A 25,828-nucleotide genomic window follows, 5' to 3' on the forward strand; every position below is an offset into this window, starting at 1 on the left:
GATTAAGCTCACTGTCCAAACTGGCAGATGATTGGGAGGTTGGCTAAGGCACTCATCAACTCAATAAGTATCATAATGTAAATTCCAAAACACAACATGAAATAAACTTGTACCTCGAGCTCCATTCTTTGTTTTTGTAGATGGCGCTTTATTATCCGAAGTGGTCTTTTCAGTAGATATCACACTGGTTGATTTGTTCTGTTCTTCTGTGTCTGTATTCAAGAAGGAAATCATAAATTTGATGGGGTCCGTTATACACACACCAAATAAAAGAACTAAAATTACGCAGTACATAATCATAGACACATTTAAAAAACACTATAAAATACATTAGAAATACAATATTATACTAAAATTGAGTTGCCAAAAGCGCCCATACCCCAATAAGCGCCCACCCAGGGTATTTTCAATTTGCTAAAGGGTACCATTAATGTTGAAGTGACTGATAGACGTTGATACAGTGAAATAGCTTGAGGATTTGAAGTCCTGTGCAAACTTGCAATACATTTACTGCATCAGAAAAGCTAATAAGGTAGGTAAATTTGTCTCTAACAAATGGCCCTCAAGAACAAATTCGGTAAACCAGGTAAAAAATAAGTGCCCACCCAAAATGACTTTGTAAAGCGCCCTGAATTCTGAATTGACTGTTCAAAGCATTAAAAATGGGGCAACATGAACTGTGGACATGGCTGCAATGAGGATTGACTATATATTATAACCCTGGACCTTATCCGCCAAAAACCATATATTTTGAGGAAATTAGTAATAAAGCAGGAGTGAAATAATTATTATGTATATTCAGGAGCATATTCGGGAGTGCTCTGAATAATTGGAGGGCTGAGTCCATTGTACAATGAAATATAATAGGGATATTGCTAAAGCCATAATGTGTGATTTGCTTCACAGCGACGCCCTCAACTGTACTCGGATTTCTACTTTTTGCATAATTATAATGCCCAGTGGTGTACTAAATTACCATGTAAAAGACTAAGCCTGAAGTGCTTTAATAACAGTAAAATTTAACTTTTTATATTAAAACCGGGTCGACCCAGTTTTATTCAGAGTTCATCGATCGACTGCTTCCTAACATCTCCCGTGGATGTCGGCTTATGTGTACACACGTCGAGCGAGATGCTCCGTGCAGTACATGTATGTTACTTAATTAATATGGAAGTGCCCCCAGGACCCCACCCCCCCCCCCTAATGTCCAAAAGAAATCTTAATAATTAATTTTCTTCATTATACCTCATGTGTTTGGCTAGAAGCGGATAATGTGATCAGTGAAAACAAACATTTAAATAACTGAATCTATTCTTTTTGCAAATTACACATTATTGCTTTAATGTTCTCCACAATCCACATCCCTATAATTCATGATACATGTACACACCCGAGTCACTGTCTAGAGACGGCATTTTGACCCCCTTTACCGATTTGAACAAAATGTCCCCCATATTTTTAGATGGTGGGAACGCAATATCATATGCCCCCCCCCCCACACACACACACACCCCCATTTTGGAAACTTAAATCAGGAAGTCACAAGCATAATTGTTAGATCTGAGCAAGCACATACATGTAGTCAGTCTATACAAAGCTTAGAACACAATTTGAGGTATGTGCTACTGGGGGTACTTTAACCGACAATAGTTTTAAAATATACACCAAATGGCTTCAATTGAAGCGCTATTGTGAAAAATTGCCAACTTCTCAGGGGGCATCTCCCTCAGACACCCTTTGAGATATGTAAGCCTATGTTAACCCTAACACCCAAAAATACCACAGAATACCACGATGAAAAATTAAGCGCATGCGTGAATCCCAGGGTCTGCGATGACGCAATCACCCTAAGTGTTATAATGCTCACGGAATTGCTGCCCGGGCAGCCATAACGCGTGTAGCTACCGGTCCGTGATCGTGTGGTTGGCATGCGGGTGGTCAAAGGTTCGAATTCCGGGGGTGCCAAGTGACTTTTTTGTTCATCTTCTCTCCTTTTTCGTATCTTCTGTAACTTCCGATATCAAAAAGCAGGGTTAAGTGTTAGGGTTAATGAGGTAAAAATATGCACCAAATGGCTTCAATTGCATGGGGTTTCATTTTTAAACTTCCCAGGTGGCACCTCCCCATCAGTCACCCCTTCCATCACACAAGCGTGACACTCACCAATTAACGAATAAACTGTGCACAACATTGGGGCTTCATTTTGAGACAATTCTACTTCTTAGGGCTCACATCCCCCTCATATACTTCCGTCCATCGATCACACGCCAAACTCCACTTAACCCCCCCATTTCAGAACAGATTTGATACCTCTGTCAGTGCACTGAATGGATTCCCAGGATTTTAAATATTTTTCAGGAATGAGACAATTTTGACAAACCATACCTAAATTTGTTAGCCTAAACAAATATACCAAATGGCTGAAGATGTGGACCATATTTGTGACACTGGCACATCCTGATTTGTCATTTGTACCCCCCCCAGTAAAAAGTGCTTTCTTTTAAACTTGATACAACATTTCTAATATATTGTTAATGTTTATTTAGGGTCATATTGGCAACAGTGCGGTTTCCAGCAAAACTAGGAAGGAGCGGGTTGAACATGTTGAAGGGCCTTAGTTTAGGCACTTGAAACATGATTCTGAGTTTAGCGTCCGCCGCCCGCGTTATGAATTTTGTGCCGCATTTGAGATGATAAATCCTGAAAATAATTCATTATTGTGCAAACTAAACCAGAAAGAAAATTTGTTTTGTAAAATTTTTAAACCACTTTTTTTTTTTTTGAACCCTTCAAAAACTATAGAAAGCCTTGACAACTATAGAAGAATTCATCTAAATATTTGAGCATTAAAAATATACCTGTAAATTTTTGACCCTTGCTCTATCCAATTATTTCAATTATACCTTTGGGATACCAGGGTAGACTAGAAGAGAATTTACCTAGCCAAAATGTTTTTACCAGATGGACATTGTTTATGTTGTAAATTATTTAACTAGGAGATACTATAACCCCACCTCCCATTTCCCGCTATCCTCAAATGTATATGGAGATGTTAGTACAATTGGAGTGAAGAAGACTGCAAAAAGCAAGATAATTATACTTTAATAAATGTTTATGTGTGTTCGTGACATTATATTGGGACTGACGATACCCAATTAGAATAAACAAAAGCTCAGCATTGGTAAAAAGCCGCTGATAATGAAACCTTGAAAATAATGAATAATGAATAATGAAATAGTTGCCTCATTATGAGCTGAAAAAAACGGGACGCTAAACTCAACATCAAGTTTCAATAGCCTTATTGTACATTCAAAGTTGACATTTTTTGTCATTGTCATATTCAAGTGTAAGGCCCATGAAAGTCAATTCCGAGTTTATCGTCACTTTTTTTTTCCAGGTTGGTGAGGTGACTTTTTCATTTTTCATTATTTCATCAGATGTTTGCAAAATGGAAATAAATGCGACGAAGAAATTTTCACGAAAGGTAGGGACTAGAAAAGTTAGAAAAGAGCCTGGTTTTGCTCCCAAGTTATGAATTTATATGTTTTACTAACAAAAATATATGTTTCCAATTGCTAAAACTGGTGAAAACACTGATACTTTGAAAATAATGAATTATTTTGGCATTTTTGAAAATTTGACGCGGGTATTTTTGGTTTCCAAAAAGTGACGCGGCCAGGGGCCGGTAAACTCGGAATCGACTTTCACACGCCTAATAAAGACAAATTATTTAAAGATGGACGTAGTAAACTGCATTTTGCAAACTCTCAATTAATCTTTGTTGAACCAATCCTTCACAGCTTTCATGAATCCCCCTTTTCATCCCTCCTTCTTTCCTAATCGCTGCCCAGCCACCGTTATTGGTGGTGTGCACCCTTATACCGACTCTCCTCGCGACTCCAGACGGACAGAGCGTGTCGCGTCGCATGTACGCCGACTGACGCCGACACGCTGCCTATGTACGAACATGTTTTTTAAATATTCGCCGTACAGAGTATTATCGCTTGAGGTTGCAGCATGGCGTATCAGTCGACGACAAACCTTGCCCTTGATGATTGATCATTTATTCATTGTATCCATTGGTATACAATCATGACAATGCGCATGCGCCACATCGTTTAGCGTGAAAGTATGAAGCAACATTTGTTACAAATGAACGAATAAACTGAATGACAGGGTGAGGGTTAATGCATGAGGTGCTGTTCGAACCTAAAAACATTCAAATTAATGAAATTTCAACAACAACAAAACATGAATTGAATAAATTGCAATTTAATGATCCTGATACCATGATAAGGAAATACTATTACTTCACTAGCTATTCACTGTCACCTGACTATCAGATGTGCCATTGCCTATAGCACTATATAACGTTGTTATTGTTAACATGAATAAAACTTAATACTAATAATTAGTAAGCTTAATCAACAGACAGGGGCCTACCTCTGCGTACATGGCGGAAATGACAGTACGGGCGTCTACACGTATGCCCTGGGCCACGGGCATAATGAGGGCAGTTTAGCCCCCGAAAGAACCCCGATGTATGGAACATGTTTTTGTGAACAAGGAGGACAAGTTTTGCAACTACGGAAAGGTCATTTTGATTTATTTTTCAGGTTTTCAACTGTAGCGACGGAAGTCCCTGTCAAATCAAAATGTTTTCGTCATGGAGGTCGCCATGTTTTTGTTGTAAAATGGGCTATACCATTTTTATGGATACAAACTCGGGAATTTCTTCCGATATTTAGAGTAAGAATTGGACCCTTATATTTTTGTTTCATTTGACCTAACACATAGATGCTTATTCTTTATTAATGTTATCATGTTATGGCACATTTTGTGTACACAGAGTCGTAACTAAATTCCATAATCGTAAGAGACTTTAAAAACCACCCCTATCTGCTGTTTTCGATGTTTCCATTAGTGGAGAAAATATGTACATATTCACCAACTAATAAACTCGCTAGAAAGCCATTTAGGTGTTGCCAACTTTGCAACTTTTACACACAAATTAGGTTCACATAGAATTATTCACTTTTATGAGCCTTGGGTCTGGGTGGGAGGGTAAAATGGGGGGGCGGGTTGGCACACATTCATGGGGCGTGATTTAAATAAAACGCTCCATAAAAATGGCTTAGGAAAACAGTATGGAAACGACAAAAAAATGCAAATTTTCCTGCTTGCTGCGCTGCGCTAAATTGGTTAATTTGGTGAGAAACACACATAGGCCTAGGGGAAGGTGGGGCATAACGGACCCCCGGGGCAAAACGGACCCATAGGAAAAATAGGCCTTGGCAATACTGTCGTCTATGCAAATTATATTGAGGAACACAAGTATAGCCACGCAGATTTACAACAAAAATTTGGTCTGAAACAATCTACTGACATCCGAGCAAGATCGAGTCAAAAAATTACAACCTGTCTGACGTAAGATATGTAGATGTTTAATGTGCGGAAATTTTACTTCATTAGGGACGCACCATTAGATATTATCGTGGGGGCTAGGGAGTTTGGGTCAGGCAGAATTTTTTTTTTTTTTTGTCGTCGAAGGCGGCGAAATTTTTTTTTTTCGCTGCCTTTGGAAGCAAAATTTTTTTTTTTCGCCGCCTTTCGGCGAAGTTGTCTTTTTTCAATTTTAATGTATACCTTTACACAGAGCTGGGTAGGGGAAAATTTTTTTTTTTTTGCTCATCAGTGAGGCAAAATTTTTTTTTTTACTCATCAGTGAGGCAAAATTTTTTTTTTTACTCATCAGTGAGGCAAAACTTTTTTTTTCAAAAAACTCCCTAGCCCCCCCGATAATATCTAATGGTGCGTCCCTTAATATCGGATTCCCAAATAATTGTGTATATTGTAAACACTAAGGTACTAGCTTTGAGCTGTATGTACTGCATGGTCTATAGGCCTATGCTACAATGTATTATGCATGCAACCTATTCCTAAAAAATCGGGTATGGGGCAAAACGGAACCCCTAGTGTGGGGCATAACGGAACAGGGTTCCGTTTTGCCCTGGGCGTTTTGCCCCACAGATGGGTTCCGTTTTGCCCCAATTGGACATAATACGTTTTCACTCAAGGAAATGTAGGCGTTATCTAGGGGCCTACTCAAGCATGGTAAACACTTTGCTGAAACATAGGCATATTAAACTAGGCCTACAGATAGAATTAATGATTAAAAGTTAGCTTACTCCACAGAGATGGGTAGGCCTAGGGGGGCCTACTTAATATTTCTTTCTAATCAAATATTGGTCATACATATTATAGGCCCACTTTATTGTAACTGAATATAGGCCTACATATGCCTAGGGCCTACCGATGGAACTGCTGATATAAGTTTACACCCAGGGTGCCGTTTTGCCCCATAGGGGGGTTCCGTTTTGCCCCGATAGTGGGGCAAAACGGATTTATTTTTTTGAAAATATTTCTTCATTTTTATAAAAAATTGTAAGATTCAAGTTATATTGGTTAATGGTATATTAAAGGTAAATACAATCTTCAACTGAACATATAATTTTTACAGTCATATTACTTAAGGTGACGTCACAGAGCATCCTCGAAGTTAAGTATTCCGTTATGCCCCACCTTCCCCTACAGGCATCAACATTGGGGGGATGACCGGACAAAATATTGGGGGTTGGGGGATTTATCCCCCATTCCCCCTCCCCCCCCCCGGATCTATGCCTATGATGGTCCCATATACTAGGCACTGAACAAGTGCTACGCTCGCAACATATAGGGGGCTATCATTTTCTTCGGAAGTGGGGTCCCAAATATACCGGGGGATCATAAAGTTTTGGAAAGAAAATAGGGCTTAGGAAAACAGTACGGAAATGACAAAAAAATGCAAACTATATGAGGGGATTTTCTTCGGAAGGGAGGTGGGTCCCAAATATAGGACCTACCAGGGGGTCATTAAAAGAAAAATAGGGGGTCATAACATTTTTGATAACCAAAATGTAGGGAGTCACAAGCCTTGAAGTTGATGACCACAGATAGTGTGTTTTAGCCTTTAGGGGGGTAAGGTGGACGTATCGGTGGTGAGAAAAGGAGGATCGCAATTTTATTGACACTGACTTTAAATTTGGGACCCCCCTTTGAAGAAAATTATAGCCTCCTAAGGTTTGCAAATCGAGATCCCAAAATTTGGCATGCGCAAAGGTGGGGGTAAAGAATTTTGGCAAGCCGAGATTGGGCCTTGGGGCAAAGTATTTTTGGCAGGCCAAGAGGAGGCCAATTTTTGGCACGCCATTTGGAAATTTTACCCCTCCCCCCAGGCTAACATTAGTATTGCACAGCCCCTCACCCAGTTAGTCAGAAGGGAGAACGGAGGGAGGAAGGAACGCCACAAGCAAAAAAACACAATAATATGCTCCCCCAGCTCCATTAGCTGGAAGTGTCACAGTGCACGCAGTGACGAGTGAGGGGGAAAACCCTGCTAAAAATGCTTTCCCCCACTACCCCCTGACCTGCCAAAATTGCATGTACAGTGACTCCCCCTCCCCCCCTCCATATCAGCCTATCAAAAAATCCTTTAAGTGTCCCCTCCCTTGCACATGTCAATATTGTAACGAGGTGGCTATTTATCTTTTATTAATCTGTGTCTTTACCTATCTGGGAGTGAGAGGAGCTAGAATAGGCCCTCTATTGATGCAATTCAGCAAGGATAATCAGAGGTCGGGAGGCGTGGTTTATTATTATATCTTTGACCCCGATTGGTCATGGTCAAGGTCACATGTAACTTCTGACCAATCAGGGCTTTATGCAAATGGTCCAAAAACTGGACGCAAGCTGGACGCATTTGGACACTCGTCCTGAAGACTTGATCGAGACCAGTTGTGTTTCTCACTTGCGGAGAGTTTAATGTTTTTGGTGTTTATAAAAAGTACAGGTCTGATTTTCAGGGATTAGTAAATAATTGCAGGTATGTGATCAATTCGGGTGGCCGAATGGGTCGGCCCAAAAGACCCGGAGGGAGGGGGGTTTGATTTCTTTTTACTAATTTCGTTGCTGAATTGCATTGCGGAGTGCGCACGAGAACAGACTGCTAGCACCAGGCAGATGGGGAAAGGTGGAGTCGGGAACATGTCTACATCCAAAATTACATCTCTAATTTAGGTCTTGTTTAAACTGTTTAGTGATACTTTTCTTAGGATTCTTTTATTAAACACCTTTGGGCGTTTATTGCACGGAAATGCTAGTTGGCATAGAAGTGACACTATATCGCTACTTGGAAAAGGTTTGGGCTAAAGACGCTACTGCATGGCGTAAGGTCCTTCAAATTCTCAAGCTGAGTAGACATGTCAACCCACGCACCTTCCCTCTATATTGTCAGTTGTCACTCCCCATGAGTATTAACATTGTTTTTATATACATGATAGGAATTTCACTTAGTCCTGAACCTCAGTAATTAAGGTGTTATTAAAGACAAGACGAAGACTATGTAAGCTTAAACCGGCCTAGGTAATGCTAGGCTTTAAAAGTAGTATTGCTGGGATGGTCCCTAAAAGTCTGTAGGTGTAACAGCACAGTACACGCTACCTAAATGCTAATTGTGTGCTTGGGCATTTGTGCATAGACTGCTACAGTCTGTGATTTGTCATTTTCAAGTCCCTTTATTTTATAAATGTCAGGTTTTTGGCGTTGGCCGAGGCATAAAGAGCCTATTTAATATTCTGGATACCCTTTTATATGTGTACAGCTTCGTCTGGTCTTTGTAACTAATTTCAAAAGATCTTCAAATATTGATAGGAAATATCAAAGTGTTTCCATAACTAGAGAACCTTTTCAAATTACCGTACATGTATATTCTCTGGTAGTAAATTGTATGCTGAAAGTGAGAAAAGAACCTCATACTCATGGTAAATGTAAGGACACAAAAATCATGTCTCTCTTGTCATATTTCTTTATTAATAAACACAACTTTTCTTACAATCAAATAGAAAGCTTAACATTGCATTCAATAAGCTTACAATCATAAGCTAGTGTTAAGGAAGGAAATTTCTTGGATTACAGGCCTATTGGTATTAGTTATTCATGCTCGGTGGATCACATTTACTACATTATAAATAATGAGCATGTAACTGCATGTTAATTTCTAGTCATATTTGCTGTCCAAATAATTGCTCGTGCACGTAATGTCGGTAGTAGAGATTTCTCATTCATTTCTTTGATATTAAGGTTATACTCCCAACTTGGTATCTGGTCATTTAGGCTTCCCCTCGTGTCGTTTTGTATCTTTCAGTAATCCCCAGCCCTTCGCTTCGTCACAATGGCGTAGTCGCGGCAGGATGAATTTCCTTTCTATCAGGATAATTGACCAAAAGGGGAACCAAAAGAAAAATGGAAGTTGAAGGGACGGTACTGACTGCAGAACAACTGGGGAACACAGGACAAGAAACTGAGATTCACAAAGTAAATACTGGAGCTTCAAATAAAAATTTCAATATTAATGCTGAGAGTCAATTTCATTCAAATACAAGTGAAACTGAGCCAACTCTCAGTGGTTCCCAAATTCCTCCACAGGGAAATTTTGAGGGCCAGAAAAATAAAAATGATAGTGAGGCACCAGAATGGGTGGATGGTGATCATCGTCTTAACGAAGCACCCTCACGGCCTTTCAAAATGGCCAATCACGTAGATCTTCCTGTCTACGATGGTACTTGTGCATGGCCTGATTATTTGATCCAATTTAATATGATCAGTGAGCTAACTAAATGGGATGAACATGAGAAGTTACTGTACTTGGGTGCTAGTCTAGATGGAGTAGCTAGGAGGTGTTAGATATAAACCCAAATTCACTTGGAAGATTTGTGGATCTGGTAAAATGCTTAAGTAAAAGATTCGGATCTGAGGAACAGGAAGAGATTTTTTAGAGCCTGGTTGAAGAATCGTACTCAGGAACCGGATGAATCTTTCCCGGACTTGGCTCATTCTATCCGTAGATTGGTCAAAAATGCGTATCCAGAAGCCCCATACAAAATGTGGGAAAGCATGAGTAAGGATCATTTTATTGATGCGATTGACAATGTGGAAGTTCAGAACCTGGTTTACTATAAAGAGCCTGATAGTCTTGAGGAGGCTGTAAGACTAGCCATTAAAATCTCTTCCCGTATTCAAGGTCAGAAAAAGTTAAGCAGAAAACCGATCCGTTCTATTCAGTCTGGGTATAAAAATATGCTGGCACCTCTCAAAAATACATACAAGGGCTACATTGAAAATGAAACTGAGTTGATGCCAATCTTGCAGAAATTACAAGATCAAATCACAAAATTGTCCATTCAAAACCAGAAAAAGTTATGTTACCGCTGTGGATCTGAGAATCATTTAGTGAATATGTGTCCAAAACCTCATCGTACCTGTTTTAGGTGTGGTTCTTCAAATCACCTGGTGAACCGTTGTCTCCGTGATAGTAGACCTGATCAGGAAAACTACATGTTCTAGATCTTACAAGGTGCTCAGTGTATATAAATGGCCAATACAAATTTAGTAAAAACATGGGTGAATGACATGTTAGTGAATTATGTGAAATGTTGCACAGATGGACTTTAACTGGGCAAATACAATTTTGCATACATTAGAAATAACGGTGAGCAATATGCACATGAAAATATAGAGCTAATTTATAGTAAAATAAAGAGTGGAAATTGAATTTTTGAGGATTTTGAAATTGTTGAAGTATTCGCGCAACATGTGTCTGTGTCTGGTGCAACCTGGCTGGCTACAGGTGCACGTTAATTTTGTCCCACACTCGTAACCGCAATGGAGTGTTTTGGGATGGTCCGGTATAAACAGTGGGGTGTTATACCGGATGGAAAATGCCCGGAAATGAGGGATCCCTGGTCTGTTGTGTCTGGAACCCAATGGTACTTCCCAAGAAATTGTGTAATGTCATGAGTTACAAAATTCCATGCTGCAGAATCTTCTAGGGTAGGAAGTTGATTTTTGCACATGCTCAGGAACGCTATTGGGGTGGGTTACTAGTGGGAGATACATGTACATGTACTGCAGTGGAGGAAAAATGAAAAGGTCATTTAAAAAAATAATGCAGTGTTTAGCCTGCCGATTATCTGTCTCCCAATGGTGCTCAGAAATGAAATGCTGTGGTAAATTGGTAGATATGGTCCCACTTCCAGTATCTGACCGTGGCTGATAGAGCCTGTGTTACACACTTTAATGTGGTGTAGTGGACAGTGTTTCATATTTTTGTGTCTGAGAGCGTGTTTCATACTGTTATGTGTATAAGAGCGCTCTAGGTATTGTGTTGGTGAATACTTCTCAATTTAATGATATAAAATCTATTCCAATCCCAAATCAGGAGATCGGTACAATTTTGCTAGTGCTCGGATAAAACTGTGTGGCTCACCATTTTGTAAGCTTAACAATAGAGTGGTATTTGATGGTCCAGTGCGGAAGGAGGCAACAAAGTGCAAATTGTTCACTTTTGTTTTTAGGAATATTATTGTAATTTAGATGGGGAAGAAATAATTTCAAAATTCAAAGTCTTAACACAGTCTATAATACATGTGGGCTACTTGGCCTACAACTTATGTACAGTTTATTACAAAATAGGAGTCTACTTGGCACCCAAATAGAGTGCTACTTTTGACTTCTGGTCCGGTACCGAATTAACGCGCTGAATACGGATAAATTCGTCGAGTGACAATGGAAATCGCAAAGAACTTTCTCACAGTGAATTTTAACTGATGAACAACCAGAACTTTCTCAAATGTTGCTGGCAGAGTCAAGATGCTGTAAACAGTGAAGATAACTTTTAGCAGTTAACAACTGCTCGGCTACATTGTGTGACATTAAATCTCGCATATCTAAATTGTTCCAGATTTATCTTTGGAAATTTTAGTCGGATATTCACTTGAACAGTAAATCCGCAATAAAAGCCACAGTTATGATCCAGTATCAGACAAGGCGACTAGACAAGTCAGTCTTTCAAGTCTGATCCAAATTATGAGCGTTGGTGATTGGTGAACATCTTGATGGATTTGAAGCAGAAATTGCAGTGTACAACCTGAAGACGGAAAAATCGCGAGACTTCAGAGCAACGAGGTAAATCAACGCATCATTGGTCGGCCGCTGGACATCATTTTCTGGAAGACAGAAAAGGAGGAAAACCATTTTAATATAGGAGCTAGTTGGCTTCTTGTAAATGTTATTTATAGGAGCTAGTTGGCTTCTTGTACAATGTAAATTTCACTGTGAAACTCATTTCAAAATGTTAAATGGTACTGGTAAAAATTAATCAAGTGATAATTTGCAAACCTTAAAGCCATATTATAACATTTGCTGAGGAGGACGCCCTCACTGAATTTTTTTAATTCATTTTTTACACTATTAATTTGTACTTTATTAAACCAATATACCCTGCAAAAATCAAGACTCTAGGTGCTGTAGTTTTGTCAAAATCAGAGATTTTGAATAAAAGGCTGATTCAGCCATTTATTATTACGATGGAATCGTTAGTCGACGCATACACGATGTTCATAACACACAGTATGTACGCAGCGTGGGCGACGGTGATATACACAACAAAGGGTCGTACCACAACATGACCGAAGGAGTGGTATGTATTGGCGACACGTGCGCTGGTAGTAAATTCCAATTTTCTTTGCTTTGCCGTAGCTGTTCAGCTCAAAAATAAAAGGGATATATCTGACAGTAAAAGCTAACATTTTATGGCAAAGAAATGCTAATCTATTTTGTTTGAAAATGTTATAATATTGCTTTAATTACCAAAAATCAAGTTTCAAACCATTTAATTGAATAAATTTTACACTGTCACTGAGTGATGGCATGCTCAAAATTAATCAATTATTTCTATTTTCGAACATGCAGAAATTATATCTTAATATTTGTGGAAGTATGGCATGTTTACAAATTCAAGTTCATGATGTCAACTTACCAGTGTTTACATTTTGTCAAGGCGATCCCTGCGATGTTCATGTTCTGTACAAATGATTGACAGTTAAAGTTTTAGCAGCGTTGATGTACATGTGCACGTGTACACAGTACATGAGTGCAGAGAGGAAAGTTATCTGCACCGTTTTTGTCGAGTAAAATGCCAGTTTTACTGACAGAATCAAATGTTCTGGGATCATTTCCATGTCCTGAAGTGTCTGAAGTTTATACGCATGCCAGTTTCGATTCATTTTAATCAATTTTCCAGCTAAATTAGAGGTTAGAAGAAGGCTTTCTCAACACTCACCCTTCGAAAGTTCACATTTTATAGAATTTTATCAATTTTGTTCAGGAGTGTTTCTAGGTTGTATTTTGGCTCGTGAGTCATTGAAAGTTTTAAAGTTTACATCTTTTCTAAATTCGAATTATTAAATAGATGATTGTTTTATTAATTCAAACAAGTTCATCTTTGCTATGTGTTTATGATGGCTAGGAAAGGTCGTCTGTTTGCAATAGATGCAGTTTGAAAAAAATTTGTATGGAAAATTTTGCGTAAAACAAAATTTGGGGAATTCCCCGGTGACCTTCGAACTTTTCGGATGTAAACAAAAAGTTTTTCGACATGTCAAAACAACAAAACATGTTCGTGGAAATTTTCCAATTTTGGACTAATCAAATTTAAGGTAAAATGTGTTGAAATATAATTTTATGTGTAGTTAAGATGAATAGGTAGCATGTATTGTTCTGGAGGGAAGTCTGAGGCGATGTGCCAGTGGTTAAATTTGGTGGTTAAAGCAAGGTTGTGAGCTGACCAAATTGGGTTTGTTTAGTAAGCTTAAAATTGGAGCATACGTGTTTATGACATGGGTATGGCAATGCAAGATTTCTTTTAGTGACAATACATGCTATCATTCAGCACAGAGTATCCGCATGAAAAGGGATTTTTCTTTTATAGATCCTAAGTGTGGAGAATGTGTTAGAAGTAGTTTAGTGTTTTACAGCCCCAGTTTACAGTACCCCTAGTTCCCATTTCGGGGACGAAATGTTTTTGTTCGTTGGGGGTAGTGTAACGAGGTGGCTATTTATCTTTTATTAATCTGTGTCTTTACCTATCTGGGAGTGAGAGGAGCTAGAATAGGCCCTCTATTGATGCAATTCAGCAAGGATAATCAGAGGTCGGGAGGCGTGGTTTATTATTATATCTTTGACCCCGATTGGTCATGGTCAAGGTCACATGTAACTTCTGACCAATCAGGGCTTTATGCAAATGGTCCAAAAACTGGACGCAAGCTGGACGATTTGGACACTCGTCCTGAAGACTTGATCGAGACCAGTTGTGTTTCTCACTTGCGGAGAGTTTAATGTTTTGGTGTTTATAAAAAGTACAGGTCTGATTTTCAGGGATTAGTAAATAATTGCAGGTATGTGATCAATTGGGTGGGCGAATGGGTCGGCCCAAAAGACCGGAGGGAGGGGGTTTGATTTCTTTTTACTAATTTCGTTGCTGAATTGCATTGCTTAGGAGTGCGACGAGAACAGACTGCTAGCACCAGGCAGATGGGGAAAGGTGGAGTCGGGAACATGTCTACATCCAAAATTACATCTCTAATTTAGGTCTTGTTTAAACTGTTTAGTGATACTTTTCTTAGGATTCTTTTATTAAACACCTTTGGGCGTTTATTGCACGGAAATGCTAGTTGGCATAGAAGTGACACTATATCGCTACTTGGAAAAGGTTTGGGCTAAAGACGCTACTGCATGGCGAAGGTCCTTCAAATTCTCAAGCTGAGTAGACATGTCAACCCGCACCTTCCCTCTATATTGTCAGTTGTCACTCCCCCATGAGTATTAACATTGTTTTTATATACATGATAGGAATTTCACTTAGTCCTGAACCTCAGTAATTAAGGTGTTATTAAAGACAAGACGAAGACTATGTAAGCTTAAACCGGCCTAGGTAATGCTAGGCTTTAAAAGTAGTATTGCTGGGATGGTCCCTAAAAGTCTGTAGGTGTAACAGCACAGTACACGCTACCTAAATGCTAATTGTGTGCTTGGGCATTTGTGCATAGACTGCTACAGTCTGTGATTTGTCATTTTCAAGTCCCTTTATTTTATAAATGTCAGGTTTTTGGCGTTGGCGGAGGCATAAAGAGCCTATTTAATATTCTGGATACCCTTTTATATGTGTACAGCTTCGTCTGGTCTTTGTAACTAATTTCAAAAGATCTTCAAATATTGATAGGAAATATCAAAGTGTTTCCATAACTAGAGAACCTTTTCAAATTACCGTACATGTATATTCTCTGGTAGTAAATTGTATGCTGAAAGTGAGAAAAGAACCTCATACTCATGGTAAATGTAAGGACACAAAAATCATGTCTCTCTTGTCATATTTCTTTATTAATAAACACAACTTTTCTTACAATCAAATAGAAAGCTTAACATTGCATTCAATAAGCTTACAATCATAAGCTAGTGTTAAGGAAGGAAATTTCTTGGATTACAGGCCTATTGGTATTAGTTATTCATGCTCGGTGGATCACGACTACATTATAAATAATGAGCATGTAACTGCATGTTAATTTCTAGTCATATTTGCTGTCCAAATAATTGCTCGTGCACGTAATGTCGGTAGTAGAGATTTCTCATTCATTTCTTTGATATTAAGGTTATACTCCCAACTTGGTATCTGGTCATTTAGGCTTCCCCTCGTGTCGTTTTGTATCTTTCAGTAATCCCCAGCCCTTCGCTTCGTCACAATATTTTGGGAACTGACCCCGCAATTTGCAAACTTTGCAAACCCATTATGTGATTTGCTTCAGCCACCGTTATTGGTGGTGTGTACCCTTATGCCGACTCGCGACTCGGACGGACAGAGCGTGTCGCGTCATATAATTTCTACTTTTGCATGGTGTTCTAAAATACCATGTGAAAGACCAAGCCTGAACTGCTTTAATTACAGTAAAATTTAAGTTTTATAATCAAATTTATATTAATTCAGATAGGTCAAGGTTGATACTGTAAAATGGGTATTTTGGTCAAATTTATTTTGTTCAAACCACACAAACATATTCCTCTGATAATAACAATTCAGGATTATAGGTTGGCCTATCTGCGAGTTTAGTTCTGGAGTTATAAGCAACAAGGGTCATACTCTTTCATCAGATTACCTATGTAATGAGACATCCTAGATGGTGCAAACTATTCTTTATTTGAATTGGTTTCAACAATCATTAATAGAGAACATTTTTATGAAAATATTTTAGCCATTTGGAGACGAAAAATGTGTCCTTTGACCTTTTTGCTCGAGAACCATGCATCTCAGATGGGGCAAACCATACTTTTTCCGACTACGGGTGGTGCAATAAAAAATATGTGCACCCTGGATTAGTGAATTCTCAAAATGGTCTGCCAAAAATCACTTGCTCCCCTTTGGCTGTGCAAAAATCTTTGCCCTCCCCATTTCGACATGCCAAAAACCTTTGCCCCCCCCCCCTCCTTTACACATGCAAAATATTTTGGGAACCCAAATTTAAAACCTCAACTTGTCTCATCATATAATCTGAGTGCAGCGAGCTTTGCAAAAAATCCATGCATATAATGCATATAAAAATTACATATTTTTCTCAGAAAATTTGTTTACAAGCCAGATAAATCAAGAATTTTACCATAAATATATAAATTCAGAGTCCAAACATTCTTTCAATATTATTTTGCCAGAAGCATATCATTGACACACAAAATTGACCTACAGGAAACATACATGTTAACCTCTTTAAGTTTATGCACTTCTGATACACAATTGAAAAACACAAACTAAATAAAAAGAAGTTCATCAATGCAAATGTTGTAATATTGACTATTAAAATTTAATCAGATCATATTGTGTACTCCCACATTCTTTTGACACAATGAGCTATCATGTACATACTCATACTGTTTCTTTGACCAAACACAGATCCAGAATAAAACAAGTTTCACTCACATAACATACACAAGTCTCTGTCTTCCTTAGCAGCATAAACGGTTACGTATGGGTACCTTACGTATATTATCACTCTTCACAAAATATTCTGCCATATTGGATCCCTGGGTGCTTTGGTATTGATGCTCAAATAGGGGTACCAAAACTGACCTTATAAAGGACAAACATTACCATAAATGACATCTTTGTGAACTTTAAGAGTTGATGATGAAGGTTAGTGGCCACAGTTTCCAATCCATACAAGGGAACTTTCCAGAAATAAAGTTTAACAGGTTTTGTTACTTAATTTGGTTTTCTGCCAAAGCTTACAGCAAATTTCATGCTTCTTTTCCACGACCTTTGGGACACAAACTGCATTTTCTTATGGGCATGGCTGCCTGAGTGCATTACAAGAACCTCCTTGGTATATCAGATTATAACACAAGTGGCCAAAATATTCTGTTTCTGAATGATACTGAGCAACTTGGATAACATAATGCATTACACAGGTTTGCTTGGAAAGATTGCAACTTACACTATCAGATTTCTATTGCTGCCAACCCCAGAGGTACACTACTGCCCAGCTACTTTGTGGTTACTCTTGAGTACCAGTGCAACACCAGTCCAGTGTCTGTACTGTAGATACTGTACATGTGATTCCTGATGTGTACTCTCGAGAGTACACAGGTACTCTAAAAAAAGTATGAAGTAGCTAGCCAGCAGTGTACCTCTGGGCAGCAGCAATAGTAATCTGGTAGTGTACGGGTTCTGCATAATGAGAAAACTATTTGATGGAACTACTTGGTACTTTAATTAATACACATATGTCTAGAAAACAAATTTGAAAAGAAAATATGCCATCTCAATACTGAATTTTCAGCTAGGAAATATATTTATGATATCAATGATAAAATTACAAATTAAAAGTTGTATTGCATGAATTTGATTAAGGCTTGTTATTTTCATACATATTAAAACATGGAATTAATCCCCACAACAACATGCAGAGTCAAGTACGATGCAGGGTTATGACTGAGTAAAGTCTTGCTGATGGGGAATCCTTCATCTGAAACATCTCAGCATACACTCAAATGTTCAATCATTTCAACAAACTTCACACAACTGCATAATAACCATCACATACTATCCCTATATTAGTGACATCATGGAATGGCCAGGGTTGGCAAATTAACAGAAATACTGAAATTCTAGAAAATACCTAGGAAAGAACAGATGTGAAAATGCAGTTGACAAGTTCACGGGATACTATATAGTTAACACTTTATGCTTGGGTTATAGTTTGTGTCCACATTAAAAAGACCATCCATCTCGCTTATAACTCTCTAGATAACCACCTTTCATTTTACATAGTTACTCAAGATAATCTTTACCATATAGAACACTGGTACCTCCTAACAGTTTAGTAAATTTTTGTCAGTGTGAATGTGTATATATTCATGGCTGGTAGTCAATTTCATACACCTTTCAACAAAAGTTAGTTCATGAGTGCTCCCCATCCAGTGCCTCCCATCTAAACCATCTGGCTAATGGCCAGTATATCAAGTCCCCTTTGGTGCATTTCCCAACCTGGTATTTACTGGCCAAACCTGAAAATGTTTGAGTATTATTCTACTGTATGAGGCCAATAACCTAGCTGACCTACCCTTCTGTGGCAACTTCTCTATAATACTGATATCAGCAGTAAATACAATTTGGTTCACCTCAAGTTTGATAGTGACGTCATTGCATTTTCGCAGTTGCGTCGCAAGCGTGCTGACAATACACCCCTGTAAGCGCTTTTAACTTTATGCACGCGATTCGACACTGCGGCAAGCGAAATATGACCGTATGTCACTATCAAACTTGGGGTAAACCAAATTATAGCAACTTTACCATTACCACCATTTACATCTATTTTTGCACACATCATACCCCATAATTCATCACCACTGAAACACCTGTGTTTTATTTCCAAGAAAAGTGTTCTGAGTACTCACAGAGTAAGCTTTGATGCTCAATTTTCCATGTAGATCAAACACTTGTTCCACTATGTCACTATGCATATTTATCAGTGACAGAAAAATCATGTCAGTTACATTGCTGTTGTATATCTGTACTTAACTTAACACATTTATTTCCACATATCCAACTTAGTGAGAACTTTTCAATAAAAAAACACATTTTTGTAGTAAACTTTTGTTGTTATTCTGTAGTAAACTGCTGTTGTTATTAAACACAATATAACTTACCATGCTAGGCAACGAATATTCATTGAAATGTATACAACTATTCTTTGGTTCATCTCAAGTTTGGCAGTGACGTCAATGCTTAATAGCGGTTGCATTGCAAGCATACCAACAAACCTCCTTTGCACACATCCGTGTATGCTCTGTGAAATTAACATTAGGTGCACGATTTGATACTACAACCAGCGAAATACACACCTACGTAACTATCAAACTTGAAGAAAACCAAATCATAACATAGCCAGGATATCAATTCTGACATCACATTGAATCTTAGGGGGTCTCAAAATTGCCTAAAATATCTAACCCAAAAGTGGCAATGACTGGAGGGCAACAAGATTGAGGACATTTCCCCATGCCATCCCCACCCCCATTTGGGACTGCCACTGCTGAAACCATCTGTTTGATAACTGATTGGCATGAATATATTTGTGAATAAATTTCGTTTGCACAAAACCAGAATTTTACTCACAATTGACTGTTTTGTCTATCATGGTCAATAGACATATTCAGAATGATGATGGTTGATCAATATTTCCGGTTTGCCGGATCCCGTCTGTAGAGGGTGTATTATCAGTCAAGAGGGGATCGACTACAAGTTAAGAAGTCCTTTATAAGGAGTGTGATGCAAACTCTAGACACATCAAAGAATCCATTTGGATCAGGAGAAGAGGACCAACATCATAAATAGAGACGAGGGGCCCCACTTCTTAATCTCCTACCGAGTGATAATACAACCTCTACAGAACTTTGACAGCAACCATCGTCATTCTGAAGACGTTTATAACCAGGATAGAAGAAACAGTCAATCACAAGTAAATTCCAGTTTTATGCAAAAGAAATTGATTCAAACTGATTGGCTGTTCCACAGGGAGTTAGCCAGGAGTTTGAAGTTGCCCGTCGTTTTGAACAACACTGCCTGTCGAAAATGGTAAAATCGCCCAAATTGGACTAAAAAAGTGTAAAATGGTCCAAAATTGCCATTTTCTTGCCCGTCTCAAATGACAATTGCCTGTCGAAAGAGACGGGCCAACGGGCCGCTAGCTAAGTCCCTGCTGTTCCACCAAATGTTGAACATCCAACCCAACTTATCAGAGGTGTAACTGTTACATTTAGTCTACACAGACTTTCAATTTTCAGATCTCGACACCTGAAGACTAGACTTCAATCTCATCTCCACAAACATCAATGTGTATGTTGTTACAACTATAATCTGATGTATGTACCACTGTACAAAATAGTGTTGATAGACAATTACTATATAAAATCATATATAAGGAACGCTGTTGCTTATATCGATCACAATCATAACATATATATATTACGTACAGAATATTGAGGACAGTTTTATTGGAAATGTACCATAGATGTAAATAAATGAAGATCAAAACCCTCACAGACATTCAAAATGACTCATGGACAGAATTTGGGTTAATGCTGGAAATATACATTACTCAAAAATGTTAAGGATCATAAACAGACAATGCTGCTTTTTCTTCTTTCTTGTCTGTTCTCATGACAGAAGGTTTTTTTTCAGCATCATGGGATTTCTGTACTCTGTAGTAAAGGTGACCAGTTGCCTGTTCAATTCATTACTGAATGAAATTACCCTCATTTGATTTACAATGGTAAAGGCGTTTTTGAAAAATGCTAATAAATAAGTCTGATCCTCTAATTTTTTTTTTTGAGTAGTATATATATTTATTCAGCAGGTGCAATGTACTACTACAGCTTGTATCAGAAGTCATCTGACATTGATTTGATGGTTGTAATGACATGTAACTATGGATATATATGTGAACACCAACTCCATAGCCAGTGGCTGGTAAATTGGGTCTCCAGTTGAAATCCATACCAAACCTTAGGAAAACATTACCTTAATCTCCCATACAGGGGGTGTGTAGATTTCAAATGGAGTCACACATTCAGCTAACCTCATTTGAAAGTCACACTCTGTGTGTGGAAGATTTTTATGTCTTCCATAGGGGGTGTATGGGTTTTAACTGAAATAGCCTGTATATTGAAGGGCTGATGCATTGCAAATATTCCATATCTGACTGTACAGTAACAAATTATTTAGTCTGCTCAGTGAGACTCCAGCATCTTGGGCAGGTATAAGTCCCCTGCCAGGCTGGTAATTTTTACAGTGGAAACTTGTTAACACAAAATATGATATCACAAAATGTCCCAAGCACATGCCTTTATATATTATAATGGCCTGATAACACATTCCTCTTGACAATTTTGTGTTAACAAGGTTCCACTGTTTTGGGCTATTCCAATTAAAATCCATACACCTGCTATAGAAGACCAACCTTAATCTCACCGATTTAGGTACATTGTAACCCCATTTGAAATTCACACTCCCTATTAAGTGGAAGATTAAGATTATATCTTCCCTAGGGGTGTTTGGATTTCAACTGGAATAACCCATTAGTTACCTGCCCAACTGGCAACTGGCTAGAGCCAACAATATTTAAGGTAGACCAATACATGCACCCATCCATATGACAATTTCCACATTATTTGGAAGTTTTATTTCAATAGCCATTTGCCTCCGATAACAATATTCTTTTCCATAACTTGCACCACACAAAATCCATTCTCATATTAAATACTTAAAAATTGAACCTTGACCTTCAACATTATACATATTAGGCATGTTTTATTCTATGTGTTTCATTATGTGTGACACATAAGTTTAACACATGCATGCTTCATGGTTGCGATCTTTCAGAATACATTGGTCCATACCACTTCTGGTTGATAATGCCATCATAAATAAGCATATTAATCTCTCCATATACATACATTATTTGCATCTGTGTTCACTAAACTTCAACTTTCCCAATTATCTACGTCCCAAATAAATACTATCAAATAAATATTCATAAACAAAGAAACAAACAAAACCATCTACAGTAAAAGGAATAAACATTCAACACTAACAATTAAAAAAAAAAATCCACCTCACTTATAAGCAGAGAGTTAGAATTGACCAGACTTCATATGGCCCTATAGATAAGACCATAGGGAATCCATATATGCTGAGTATGACTGCAAGGCCAAAATAGGGAGCGATTGCCGAATAGGATGCAACTTTACTAGTCTTATTACAAGACTGCCCTACCCCAACCCTAAACCCTAACCCTAAACTCTGTGAACGAGGACTGGTCTCAAGTCTAGCAAGTTGAACCCTATTCGGTAATTGCACCCAAAATAGTGTACCTCCAACTCAATGATTGTGTCTTGGGAAGCATGAGCATTTACAAGTCTGTGCATGCAGCACTTTGCGCATGTCATAGCACAGGACATGACACACAGATTGCAAACAAGCGCACACTTAAATTGGGGATACACCATTTCCTCTCCATGAATGACATACATGCACAGGGCAAAGCTCAAGATCTCCCTTATTATTTTATAGGTGAATACATGTATATCGGTATACCGTATGTGCTGGCAAAAGCATAATTGTCAAGCTTATGTAAAGGACTTCTTGAGATATTATACTGCATACGACATTGATCATCAAAAGTCTTTATAACACCATCAGGGCTACTCTGTGGCTGCTAGCAGGAATACACCTATATAATCTTATATTACAAATGATTAGTGTTTCAGTGGGTTATTAGTTTGTTTGGCTAATTTGAGTATTAAGCATGGCAGTGTAGTGTCAGTTTGTTGCCTCAGTAGCTAAACAGTATCCACAAATTGATGTACCACTTGGCCACCCTGCTTCCATTTAACAGCCTTTGTCAAAGCAGCTTTTGGTTGTCTTGTCTATAACTTGGTCAGAAACCACTTTGTACTACACGATTGTTTCACACAGAAAATGCCTAGTTTCACTTTACAAACAAACACTCACTTATAATGCCCCTGGGTACTGCTTAGGTTGCATACTTTGTTTACATGAATGATGCCTAGAGTTGGACTTTAATGTATGTATAACCAAAGAGGTTACACTATGAGAGGACAAACTCAGTATAGCCCTGTGTGTAACACTTAGGGAAATCACCATATTGAATTGTAACCTTAGGGGACCAAAATAGTGTACCATCCCCATTTTTCAGGAAAGCCCAAAATCAATCAGTTATTGGATTTTTGCATGCAATGCTTATCACATGGACTGCAAAACACAAATAGAAAACTTAAAATCAAAATAATCTTAGAGGTACACTATTGTCCCCTCCACAAGTGACCCTCAATCACGGCAAAGACCGGACTCTCCTAGTGTAACACAACTTATATTTGATAAGGGCCTTCATTAAGGGTGGCTGATCTTAACCCTGGAATTGTGGAAATGTTTGGGCCTTATAACTGCTGAATTATTGGTCTTAAGTATTTTAAAGTATACATATTTAGAATGGCAAAGACTTGATAAATTCAAGGCATTTTAATAATTTTTTTTAAATTAAGCATATTTCAACCATTTTGGGTGCAAACAAAGTTGGTCAAAATTTAAAAAAAAATATAAAAAAGGGTCCAAGATATTTTTATCTAGTTTTTAAAAATGAATACTTTTTTTACTCAAGAATATTTTGTTATGTGGTCCGAAAAAATGTGGGCTAAAAAAATGGAGTTTTTTTTTTGGGGGGGGGGGTGATTTTCTCCAAAAATGAGCATTTTTGCCCAACTTTGACCTCACAGAAGAATTCATCAAGTCTTTCCATTCTAAACATTTCTATACTTTTATATACTTCCTCTAACAATTTAGCAGTTATGAGGCCCGAATATTTCCGTAATTCTAGGGCTAAGACCACCCTTAATCTTAACATTAGTTAGATTTCTGAAACAACAGATTGATGAATATTTGGAATAAATTGTAGAAAGCTGCAACTGATATCATCAGGTATAGATAGAGCACACACTACTTATACGTGGAGGACAGAGTGAGATCAGATTTCTACAATTCAGCAGAATTATTTCTCAAAAGATGGATATAATGAATACTGAAAACATACTCAAATTATACATAAAATGTATAAATGAAGCTTCAACAGTTATCATTGAAAAACAGCAGGCTCAGCAGTAACTGACATTGTATAACTGATACTTAACTTAAGATTGAAAAAAGTTTGTTTTCCATTATACATTTGTGGCATAAGAATGTACCATCTGCTCATTTCCTCACATTATGCTTCCTACAAAGACACAGACATCTTAACAGGTTTCCAAGGTAGTGCCGGAAACATGTCCATGTTACCATATTTACACAGCTTCATACAGCATACAACAGCATTCCTGTTTTGTGTACACTTGATCAACTTACATTTGTAACATCCGAGACTCAGCACATTTGTGACTCCTCGCCACAACTGAGCCCGGATGTCGCCAATCATCATTTTTGAGATATTCAACCAAAATATTCTGCTTGAAATTAGCTTTAAAATGATGTATATCATGTCTATAGTACTTGACATTTAAGTAGTGAAAAATCAATAAAACAGTCAATAAATCCTTTCTTTCCTATTGTTTATTGTTAAGTTCGATGGAGCATATCTCAATAGTGGCACTGGCGACATCCGGGCTCAGTTGTGGCGAGGAGTCACATTTATTTTTTGAGGACGGGTACCAACTGGTGGACCAATGAATTGTATCCACTTATACTCTGCTTTTGTGCTGTTCAAAATTTTACAATGTAAAAAGGTGCAATTTTGAGTTACAGATCCACATGTGCTTGAAACCTGAGGTAACAGCACCCTCTTCAGCTACTATTTACATATATTTTTGCATGTAAAACATTCTTTTTGTAAAATGCTCAAAAATAAGTGAAACTTACGCAGTTGTCAATTGTAAGACATACTATGGAACCCCTGGGAATTAGCATCATTTGTTCGAAGATGTTAATTGGTAATTGCTAAAATAAAACTGAACTGCACAATGTTTGTATTACTTTTATATGCCATGACACACTCCTATGTCAAAACTATGATGAAAATATGTGTGAATGTAACTCACATAATTTAGTGACATACATGCCTTTGAAAAGGACAAACCATGATTGATAATAAGTATCGGTCTACTGATGGACATAGACGCACCCTTTGTTCATGGGTGTGACTGACCAAATAGGTTCCTTTATAGTATCCCAAGTTAATACTGTGCCGGTAAATGAAATATCCATGACACATCATCCCCAGGGGACCCATACTACATCTTTCAATTGACAGCTGTATTCTTTCGTAAAATTTGTTTTTAACCCAATGAGAACTACCTGCCGATTGGCCAAAAAGAAGTTTTCATTATCATTTATCAATTAGACCAATCGGCAACATTGTTAGAATAATTTCACCACGCAAAAAATTGGGGTGAATTATTTGCAAAGCTCCATTCTGATTGGTGATTTAAGTGAAGATATCATGTAATTGACCAATCAGAGGCAATGTTAGATCGGCAGGTAGTGCTCAGGGGGTTAAAACAGGCAGATATGCAATTCAATAGTTCACTAGTGACAAACAGGTCCTTTTAGTACATACGGTCATGTCACACTGGACACATCTGCTTTCATATCACAGGCAATATCGATGTGAAGATGAAGGAGGGTATAGTGGGTGGACAGTCCAATATTAATGTGGTTACCACACAGTATTTGAGGATAATAGGTTCAGAATTCATGATACATCCTTCATGTAAGTATAACACAGTTAGTTTGCACTTTCTTTCACCTAGAGTTTGGTAGTGACATCGGTGCATATTTCGCTGG

The 25,828-nt window shown here is 38.0% G+C and overlaps 1 protein-coding gene across 1 annotated transcript in view; it reads right to left on the reverse strand.

Annotated features, from left to right (window-relative positions):
* The window catches only part of LOC140148962 (uncharacterized), a 36,330-nt gene extending 31,658 nt beyond the window's left edge, over positions 1-4,672 (reverse strand). Inside the window, exons 1-2 of the mRNA XM_072171078.1 lie at positions 4,444-4,672; positions 114-212 (exon numbers count right to left, since the gene is read on the reverse strand). Of these exons, the coding sequence (XP_072027179.1) occupies positions 114-212; positions 4,444-4,552 (208 nt within the window). The 5' untranslated portion in view covers positions 4,553-4,672. The remainder of the gene's footprint in view (positions 1-113; positions 213-4,443) is intronic.
* Between the last annotated feature and the right edge of the window lie 21,156 nt (positions 4,673-25,828).

This window comes from Amphiura filiformis, chromosome 1 (genome assembly GCF_039555335.1).
Source record: "Amphiura filiformis chromosome 1, Afil_fr2py, whole genome shotgun sequence".
In the NCBI taxonomy this organism is placed as follows: domain Eukaryota; kingdom Metazoa; phylum Echinodermata; class Ophiuroidea; order Amphilepidida; family Amphiuridae; genus Amphiura; species Amphiura filiformis.